The 10,772-nt window shown below is 42.9% G+C and overlaps 1 protein-coding gene across 1 annotated transcript; it reads left to right on the top strand.

The window, feature by feature from the left end:
• Positions 1-5,574: 5,574 nt before the first annotated feature.
• On the top strand, positions 5,575-10,444 carry LOC115247508 (trichohyalin-like). The gene is made up of 15 exons (XM_029829498.1): positions 5,575-5,755; positions 6,382-6,571; positions 6,657-6,745; positions 6,950-7,118; positions 7,352-7,402; positions 7,502-7,624; positions 7,703-7,846; positions 8,029-8,094; positions 8,267-8,581; positions 8,750-9,024; positions 9,122-9,184; positions 9,312-9,381; positions 9,495-9,609; positions 9,703-9,766; positions 10,126-10,444. The coding sequence occupies exons 1-15, from the start codon at positions 5,601-5,603 to the stop codon at positions 10,148-10,150; spliced, it is 1,914 nt and encodes a 637-aa protein (XP_029685358.1). The 5' UTR covers positions 5,575-5,600; the 3' UTR covers positions 10,151-10,444.
• Positions 10,445-10,772: the final 328 nt, after the last annotated feature.

The following is a 10,772-nucleotide window of genomic DNA, read 5'->3' as shown; positions in this document are numbered from 1 at the left end:
GGGGACTTTTTTCTTTAGTTTGTTTAGATTCCAGTGTTTTTCTTTAAACACACCTGCATAATTGATGCTTATCATTCTGATTTCTTCTATTAAAAAGCACTGAGCAATATGTCTCTTTGCATCTTATTTATCTAATGTTGGTACTGAGTTTGTTAGGCTTTTATTTGAGTTCATCAGGAGTGCTTTGGATGTAGAAACTTCTGTTTGAGTAAAGAGGATTTGTTGATGTACCTCATTCATGAATGTGTGCACAATGTCCAGGTACAGGTGAGTTACTGATGGATGCATATATGACTGAACACTACTAAAGTGTATTTTGCACTTTGTTTTTCTGTTTTTTGTCATAACATCTTCCATCCAGCAGGGAGCAGAATATCCATCAGGTTTATTGCTTTTTTTCGTCACCACGCTCTTGTTTACGACGATGATTTAATTCCCGAAGGCCATAATGAACAAGATGAATAATACGAACGAAATAATGCGTTTTAACTATAGAGTTGATGCACATGTTGGTGTTACTTCCACATCAGTCTTGTTCAGCCATCACAGATCTGTTTAAAAGCCATTTGACCTTTAATTTTACATTATTCTGCCCAAGTCAGAAAATGAAAATGAAGGAAAAATAACATTGGTCTCAAGTGTCCCTTGCCCGGATACGGGGCCCCCTGCTGGAGCCAGGACTGGGGGCGGGGTGTGTTGGTGGGCGCCTAGTGGCCGGACCTCTGCCCATGGAGTCCAGCCGGGCACAGCCCAAAGAGGCAACGTGGGACCACCTTCCCATGGGCTCTCCACCTGCCGGAGGGGCCAAGGGGGTTAGGTGCATTGTGTGTTGGGTAGCGGCCAAGGGCACGGACCTTGGCGGTCTGATCCCTGGCTGCATAAACTTGCTCTAGGGACATGGAATGTCACCTCTCTGGTGGGAAAGGAGCCTGAGCTGGTGCGCAAGGTTGAGAAGTTCCGACTAGATATAGTCGGCCTCACCTTGACGCACAGCAAGGGCTCTGGAATCAGTCTTCTCAAGAGGGGTTGGACTCTCTACCACTCTGGACTTGCCAATGGTGAGAGGCGACGGGCAGGGGTGGCATTTCTCGTTGCTCCCCGGCTCAGTGCCTGTATATTGGAGTTTACCCCGGTGGATAAGAGGGTAGCCTCCCTTCGCCTTCGGTGGGGGGATGGATCCTGACTGAAGAGACAGAAGATTAATATAGATGCTAGATGCTAGATGCTATCTAAAATGGCGCTGTCTCAGGCGGCAGCCAGTAGTAGCAGCTCTCTAAACTTAACTGTTCTTTTTTAAATTCTCGTAGTGTTTTCTATCCTTGTTTACATTCTTTTCTATTTGGATTTACTTTCTTTCTTTCCATTTTCAACTGGAGTATTCAGACACCACGTTCACCATGTTCACCATGCACCTCTGCCAACTTCTTCCCCCTCCCCTCTGCTGACACCCTACATGGATTCCAACATGACACCCATCCCCCCGACAGGACTATCCTTCACGTCTGGCCAGGTGAAGAGAGAGCTGGAGAGGCTCAACCAGAGAAAGGCTGCTGGACCGGACGGCATCAGCCCACGAGTGCTGAAGAGCTGCTCCAGGCAGCTGTGTGGGATACTGCAGCACATGTTCAACCAGAGCCTTCATCTTCAGAGGATCCCAGTGCTTTGGAAGACATCCTGCCTGGTCCCGGTGCCAAAGAAGACCCATCCTGTGGCACCGAGTGACTACAGGCCAATAGCACTGACCTCCCACATTATGAAGGTCATGGAGCGGCTGGTGCTGTCACACCTCAGACCTCTGGTGAGCCCCTTTCAGGACCCTCTGCAGTTTGCCTATCAGCCCAAGGTGGGGGTTGATGACGCAGTGATATACTTGCTGCAGAGGGCTTACTCCTCCTTGGACAGACTAAACACCACAGTGCGGGTCATGTTCTTCGACTTCTCTTCTGCCTTCAACACCATCCAGCCAAGACTGCTGAGGGCTAAGTTGGAGAACATGCAGATGGATGCTCCCCTTGTTTCTTGGATCGAGGACTACCTGACTACCAGTTTGTGAGACTGCGGAGTTGTGTGTCCGACCCCCTGATGAGCAACACAGGAGCTCCCCAAGGAACTGTGCTCTCCCCATTCCTGTTCACCACCTACACAGCTGACTTCCAGTACCACTCTGAGACATGTCCCCTCCAGAACCACTCTGAGACATGTCATCTCCAGAAGTACTCGGATGACACAGTCATAGTCGGGTGTGTGGAGAATGGACAGGAGGATGAATACAGGGACCTTGTGGAGAGTTTTGTCAGGTGGAGCAGGGAGAACCTTCTGCAGCTCAACGTGACCAAGACGAAGGAGATGGTGGTGGATTTCAGAAAAAGCAAGTCCCCTCCCTCCCCAGTCTGCATTAGTGGGAAAGATGTGGAAATAGTCCCATTTTACATGTTCCTGGGTGTCCAGCTGGACAATAAACTGGAGTGGTCCACAAACACCGATGCTGTTTACAAGAAGGCCATGAGCAGACTCTATTTCCTCAGGAGACTCAGGTCCTTCAGTGTTTGCAGCAGGATGCTCCACATGTTCTACCAGTCTGTTATGGCTAGCACCATCTTCTTTGCTGCAGTGTGCTGGGGTGCAGGCATTAAAGCAAAGGATGCCAACAGACTCAACAAACTCATTAAAAAGGCAGGTTCTGTTGTTGGCTGTAGACTGGCAAACTTGGACGAGGTGGTGAGGGACAGGATGGTGTTGAAACTGACAATCATGGACAGTCCCTCCCACCCCCTCCATAACACAGTGGACAAACTGAGGAGCAGCTTCAGCAGCAGACTCCTGCAGCCTCGCTGCTCTCAGGAACGCTACAGGAAGTCATTCCTGCTGTCCGCTATCAGACTGTATAACTCACCCAAACCCAGCCAATAACAATAACTGTGCAATATTCATGTTGTAATTGTATTCCTATTTATTCTATATTTATGTATATATGCTTATAATATGTATATATTATATTATGTATATATTATATATATATATGCTTATAACGTTCTAATCTTATCTGTATTTATTTATTCTGTTTCTATACTTTGTATAGGTTGCTACTATAATTCAATTTACATCTCAATCTTCTTAATCTTATATAGGCAACAATCAAAGGTTACATAACAGTAGGTGCGGGTGTCTTTTAATCAAAGCCTCTTAGCTTTGATGATAAACTTAGGCATGTTTCCTATTACTCTACCTGCACCTACTACTGTATGAGTTGCAGCGGTAGAGTAATATGAAACATGCCTGAGTTTATGACCAAACGTACCCAGGGGCAAAACAAATTAATAAATGATGTCTTCATGTCAGGTATATTGGTTTTTTTAATCTATCTTTCTGTCATCTATCATCTATGTAGTTTTATTAAAATCTTCGCTCTTCAAATCAGCGCTCCATGATTATGCACGACAAATTGGTATCGATCCTGAGAATGAACCAGAACTCATGTGTCTGGCCGTAAAAGGCTTTACTGCACCTCTTCCTCCTGAATGGAGAATAAGGTATGGAAATACAAATAAAATAGCATAAAGAATGTATTTTAAACACTCATACCAAGAACAATAAACCCCAATATTTCTGCAAATCAGAAAAGCCAAATTCTAATTGGTTGGTTAGAAAGTTGATTACATCTTAGTCATTTACATCTATCAGACACTTTTGTCTCAACTGCATGGTGAGACAGAAACATGTCACCATGCAAATGAAACCTATGTGAATAAAACCTTACAGTCCTAACCTACCTAGTATCAGTGCTACAACCAGTGCAGAGCTATGGCGAGGGAGCTACGTGGGATAGGACTGTGCGCAGCAGACGGCGGTAGCATGGACTCAAACAAGATTGTTAAATAAGAGGGAGCCGGCAGATGTGCCGCCACATTCTGGCCCTTCTGAAGCAGCTTCACCACACACCCCTAAGAAGGACAACCCAGTCGTCAATGTGATCGACCTATTTCTTCGCACCTGGTTTAATAGTGGTGCTGATGAAACCTTTGCTTCTCTTTCTCCTCTGCAGCCAGACTGAGGCTGGGCAATCATCCTATATCAACCTCAACACAAAAGAGATCACAATGAATCACCCTTATAAAGACGAGTTCTCCAGGAAGGTGATCGAGGAACGTCAGCATCTCAAGATGGAATGTAAAACAAATGAAAATAAGAAGGAGTCTTCATCACTTAGCAGGATCTTCAGTATGGTATGATCCATCCTGCTGTTCTACAATCCCACTGCTTTACATCCAAACATTTACTGCCAGGGATTTTTAAAAAGTTAAGGTTACTTCAAACAAAAACATAATGTATCTTTCAAAATTACATTCAAAGGGAACAAGATATGGGTTAACAACTTAAAGCAGTTCTTGTGGAAGTTGGTCTCCCAAGATTTCTTGAGCCTTGTAACACCCTCAATCTCTGTAAATGTAGTGTTGGAGGTCTTTTCCACTTAAGCTTGAGTGTGTGTGCGTGTGTGTGTGTGTGTTGTCTCTTTTATCTGTTATTTTCCAGTTTTATCTCAGGTCAGGAACACGGTGACTCCCGTCCACCAACTGATCCAATTAGAATGTTTTTAAATCTCTTTCTCGTTATTTTTTCAAAGACAAAGCTGACAGCAGAAACACAATATCAACTGAAGCTCTTGGGCAGCAGCAGTGAGGGTTCTTCTGAGGAGTCTGAACAAGAACAGGTCAAAAGGTATTCCGCTGGTTTGGCAATGTATAAAAATATAAATCACTCTTGAATTTAAATCTTCATAGAAGAAACGTAAAGTACTGTGTTTACATTTAATTCTCTATTATGGGGACAAAATTTGAAGCAGATGATTAAAATGTCAACATGTTTATAGGAGTTAATGATAAAATGAGGTAACAACGATTAAACCTCAGTAAAACAGAATTCTTTGCAATCCGATGAAATGCTCGGTGGTCTACCATCTCGTCTAACCTGGCTTTGAGCTGAACCTGTCTTCTACTCTGCAGCCAGACGGACTCTGGGGAATCATCTAATGATGACAACTTCTTCAGGAAATTGATCAAGAAACAAGAGCGTCTCATGTTGGGCAAGAAGGAATGTAAGACAAATGAAACGAAAAAAGAGGATTTATTGCTTAGCAGGAGATCCATTAAGGTATGACCCTTCTACTCGTTTGATCATACGGCTCACATCCTACTGGTACACTTCTGTTAGTGACCCTCTCTTTATCTTTTCAAAGCCAAAGCTGACAGCACAACAACAATATGAGCCCTTAGACAGCAGCAGAGGGGGTTCTCCTGAGAAGTCTGAACACGTACAGGTCCCAAGGTATTCTGTTATTTTGGTAATCATCAATCACCATTGACCACGGCTACATTTCAAAATGGGGTGTAGTTTGCAAGTTTATCAGGATCTCATTAGCCCCTTCAATGAAAACCTGACCATTAACACGTCAATTAGTCATTTACATTTACTGTGATATAGTTTGGTCTCTGACACGGCCAAACCTTACAGCACTTTTCAATTTAAATCTTCATATCAAATGGAAATGTTTTGTGTTTAGATCTAATGTTCCTCTGTTATGGAGACGTAAATGCAAACAGAACATGGAGGCAGATTTTCACAGATTAGCGGCCCAAAAAACAGAAGAAAAATCAATACCCAAAGCACCATCACAAAAGGATGTCAACGGAGAGAAGAAGAATGAAAAGAAACAACAAGTTTCTGAAAAAGACGAAGAGGAAGAGCAAATAAACATCGGGTCCGTATGAATGTTATTTAGAGCATGATATTGTGTTTACATTTACTATGATATAGTTTGGTCTATGACACGGCCAAACCTTACAGCACTTTTCAATTTAAATCTTCATATAAAATGTAAATGTTTTGTGTTTAGATCTAATTCTCCTCTATTGTGGAGCCGTAAATGCAAACAGAACATGGAGGCAGATTTTCACAGATTAGAGGCTCAACAAACAAAAGAAAAATCAATACCCAAAGCACCATCACAAGAGAATGTCAAAGGAGAGAAGAAGAATGAAAGGAAACAAAAAGTTTCTGAAAAAGACGAAGAGGAAAAGCAAATAAACATTGGGTCCGTATGAATGTTATTTAGAGCATGAATATTGTGTTTAAATATTCATATACGTCATAGATCGTGTCAAAAGAAGCCATATTTCTGTGCTGCTTGGTATGATTCTCAATATTTGATCTTATATTTGAAGCAGATGATTTAAATGTCAACATGTTCATCAGAGTTAATGATAAAATGAGGTAACAACGATTAAACCTCAGTAAAACAGAAGTCTTTGCAATCCGATTAAATGCACGGTGGTCTACCATCTCGTCTAACCTGGCTTTGAGCTGAACCTGTCTTCTACTCTGCAGCCAGACGGACTCTGGGGAATCATCTAATGATGACCTTAGTACAGAAGAAACCTCAATGAATCAGCCTCATAATGACAACTTCTTCAGGAAGTTGATCAAGGAACAAGAGCGTCTCATGTTGGGCAAGAAGGAATGTAAGACAAATGAAACGAAAAAAGAGGATTTATTGCTTAGCAGGAGATCCATTAAGGTATGACCCTTCTACTCGTTTGATCATACGGCTCACATCCTACTGGTACACTTCTGTTAGTGACCCTCTCTTTATCTTTTCAAAGCCAAAGCTGACAGCACAACAACAATATGAGTCCTTAGACAGCAGCAGAGGGGGTTCTTCTGAGAAGTCTGAACGCGTACAGGTCCCAAGGTATTCTGTTATTTTGGTAATCATCAATCACCATTGACCACGGCTACATTTCAAAATGGGGTGTAGATTGCAAGTTTATCAGCTCCTTCATGATATCGTGTTTAAATATTCATATACAACATAGATCGTGTGAAAAGAAGCCATATTTCTGTGCTGCTTGGTGTGATTCTCAATATTTGATCTTATACGGGGTTCTTTGTTCAGGATGGAGCATGAAACTTTGATGAAGACTGCCAAGGACAAGCAAGCAGCTGAAATGAAAAGAACGAAGGCCCTGTTGGGGCAAGAAATGGAGCAATTCAAGTCAGAGTTAGACTTTCAGATCCAAGAAGAGAACAAGAAGCTGAAGGAGGACCTGGAGGAAAGCCAGAGGGTAACCAGACAATTTTGACCTGTTCTTTATTTATTGCAGAAAATGATCCAGCTCTTGACAGAAAAAAGCCACGTACATTTGGCTTTTTTAAAAAAAAAAAAAACTTTGCTTTTTCCTCGCTATAACTCATCCACAAAAAAATCGAACTCTAAACGGGTTTGCAGTAAAGTGCGCTGGAGCATGTTATATTCAAAGGTTGGTCTAAATCTGTGTCTATACCTGTTTGTATGAAGGTGAACATACAGAACTGGAGGAAGAAGTACATAGCAGACTACAAGAAAAAGGTTACTGGGCACACGTTCAAATCTTCATTTTCTTTAAATATGACTTAAAAGTCGGACTTGTGTTATTTGGTGGTGAACTGACCACTTGTGTTTCTCTAGCTGGCTGATGCTCTCCAGGAGACTCGAGTTGAAATGCAACAGGATCATCAGAAGAAAGTGGAGATGCTGAGGTTGGACAACTTGAGAGAGATAAACAACATCAGACAGAAATACATGGATGAGGTCGGCATTTGCAACTGGATGCAGGAAAAGGGGATCCAGGATCCTGAGTCCTGATCTCTCCTCTTATGTTTACTTCAGGAGTCAGCTTTGAGGCAGAGTTTGTTGGCTTCAATGCAGGAAGAGAGAGAAGCTCTGCAGGCTTCCCATTGTGAACAACTGGGGAGCCTTCGTTTACAGTTTGACCAGCAGATGGAACAGATGAAGCTGGAACACTCCCAGAAGGTGAGAGGAGTGCACGTGTCCTGTGCCAGACCAGTGGTGGTGTGACGCGACTGTGACAAAAACTGAGTTGTGGAAATCACTGACTTACCCAGAGGATATGCTGCAGACAAGCCTTTTCTGATCAGAACTGTGCTCTTAAACACTGTAGAACACGTGCACTAAGGTTTCTGTCTGCCTATTAGAAAGCAGATCTGGTGAGTAGGAAGGAAATGCTTATGGAAGAACTGGAAGTCGACAGACAGATAGGGGTGAGATACATTAAAAACACTCATTCAGATGAAGATCAGGTGTTCAAACTAACATTGGTGTCAAATTTAAGGTCAAAACCTATTTTTTACATTATCACAGGGACTCACAGATTTGTGCTGGACCTTCCACGTATACATTAAGAGTGAGATCTGTCCTTGTTTATGTCTCCAGACTTTGAACCAACGTAGACAAGACAATCAGCTAAAGCAGGACCTGGAGAAGACAACAAAGGATAGGTGGGACATGTCTAGGAGGGAGGAAGAAACGCTAAAGGAGACAAGTGACAAAGCTCTGAAAACGGGCCAAGCAGCAAGACCAGTGCAGGAGCAACTGGAGAAGAGGGTGGGACAACTGGAGAAGGAATACAAACACCTCGCCTCCAGCCTGGAGATGGAGATGGACAAAATGAAAGCAGCGAATGCCCAGGAGAGGGTGGCTTCTCACAAAAAAATGGGGTCCTCCTTGCACCTTGAGGATAATGAGCAGGTAAAGCGTGGCCGAACCCGCCGCCATTACTGAGATGAGGCTGACTAAATTGGCAACAACTACAGCCTTTTTTTTTGACAAGCTGGGAACATATGGAGCATTATCCAGATGCTGCAGCTAATTCCACATTCACCAGCTGTTTGATTGTCCACCTTTGTGTGTCGTCAGGCCTTAATCCATCTCCAAAAGGTTAGAAGTTTTCTGGAGGGGGAGCTGTGCAACGTGTCAGGAGGGAAGGCAAAGAACGAGCGTGAGGAGACCGTGGAGAAGATGCAGAGGCTCCAGCAAGAATTTAAAAGAGAAAAGGAAGAGAAAAATGGACTCAGGAAAGAGAAGAAGCAACTGAAGAAGAAGACAGAGCAACTGGAGCAGCGGATAGAGCAACTGGAGAAGAGGGCGGAGCACTTGGATAATAAAAATAACCGTGCTAGTGACAGATTGGGGTAAAATATAACATTCATACATCCATGTGTTAGTTTTGCTTTGCTTTTTATTTTCGGGAGAGTGCTTTAATTGGAAGTGTTGCTTCCTCCTCTCCAGACCTGGCAGAGTCATGGACAACCCACCGCTTTCTGCTCGTTATGTCAGAAATGACAACATGGAGTAAGTCCTGAAACGTGGCGTTAAAATGGCATTTCTGTGCTCCTTTAATGGGAACTGCTGGAATTGTGCGTTAAACTCATCCCTTATTCCTTTATATCTTTTGGTGCATGCTTTATCACTGGTGAAGCTCAGCCAACAATATCTCCCAGGTTCCTCTCCAAGAAGAAAGTTTGATTCATCAGATGAACATTAATCAGGTAATAGAGATACAGACCAGCAGTGACATGGTGGAGATAGAAAACCAAACTCTTGAAATGGTATGCTAAAATGAATGATCTATAGTTTGTCACATGCAAAGCCACCTCTCCAGATGTGCACAGGGAGCCCTAATGGCCCATCATGCTTGGTGAGATATCCCAAGACCTTTGGAGTGAACTGTTGTCCGTGTGGCCCCACGTATGGACACCCCAGCCCACTATTGCAAGGCACGACCACAGACTCATACTTAAAGTAGAACGTGACATTTATGGTTTGTATTAAATGCTTTTATTCATGTTGGTCATTTTGGTGTTTTTCAGGAACAACTGGAAGCTCTTTTACTGTGAATCCACTCCAGTGTTATCCGTCAAACGTGCCTTCAGGGTAATTATTCTAACATTAGTCCCGCTCAACTGCTGCCGTGTGGGTCGCCGAGGCGTTATTTAATGCCAGTGATTGCTAAAGTGTCCCGCTTTCTGGGCTTGAAAACAGAAATCTATTCTTCTGACACCAATATCTCATTCTGTTGTGTACTAATCTATATGTAGGAGGTGTAATCTGTAAAGAAAGACAAAGATGGCAAAGCTAAAACAGCTCTAAACTTTGGGAACTTACAATGAAACAATTCAAAAAGGGGCACTGTGATGGAATAGTTAAAGTTTGTATGAATATTTGACTCTGAACTAAGCAACAGTTTTAAAGTGCTGTGTGTGTGTGTGTGTGTGTGTGTGTTTGCGTCGCAGTGTGTGTAACCTGCATTTTGTGTAGAGTTCAGGAGACATCAACAGTTACAGGGAGGCCCTCAAAGTCAACAGCACCGAGAGCTGGTGGGACAAACACAAGAGAGCCTTGTAACTCCGTCCTGGGACCACATCAGTCCCCCAGCAGATCCAGAGGTTTTTCCCAACAACTCACTTCTAAGTGATGATTGCTGCAATCCTTTTTGAAATAAAATGTGTTTTAATTGTGAAAAGAAAGGGCTTGTGTTATAATGGATAAGAGTTTGATATTTTACAAAGTGAACAACAGCAACTGCATCCTTGGAATGGGCACTAATAGCATGATATATGTACGCTGAGTAGAGATCTCTCTGCATGCTTCCATGCATGTATCCCGACCGTCTGATTAAATAAACCATCTCCTACGCAGATTCATCGTTTACTTTTCGAATCGGCTAAAAATTCTGAAACAGACCACAAGCATTGTCAGCCTACAGAGGAGAGTGAATAAAATAATGTATCAAACTATGTGATGCCAAACATCCTGAAGTGCTGACTTCAACAATTCTTCAAAATTCTTCTTCTGCAATGATGTCAGAGTTCTGGAATTTTGAGGAAAATGAATGTGATCAACCGGGTAACGTTTTAGGCCATGATATTCACATCCACAG

This window comes from Takifugu rubripes, chromosome 21, assembly GCF_901000725.2.
Source record: "Takifugu rubripes chromosome 21, fTakRub1.2, whole genome shotgun sequence".
In the NCBI taxonomy this organism is placed as follows: domain Eukaryota; kingdom Metazoa; phylum Chordata; class Actinopteri; order Tetraodontiformes; family Tetraodontidae; genus Takifugu; species Takifugu rubripes.
Note: the sequence above shows the minus strand (reverse complement) of the source record. Positions and strands in the feature narration are given on the sequence as shown.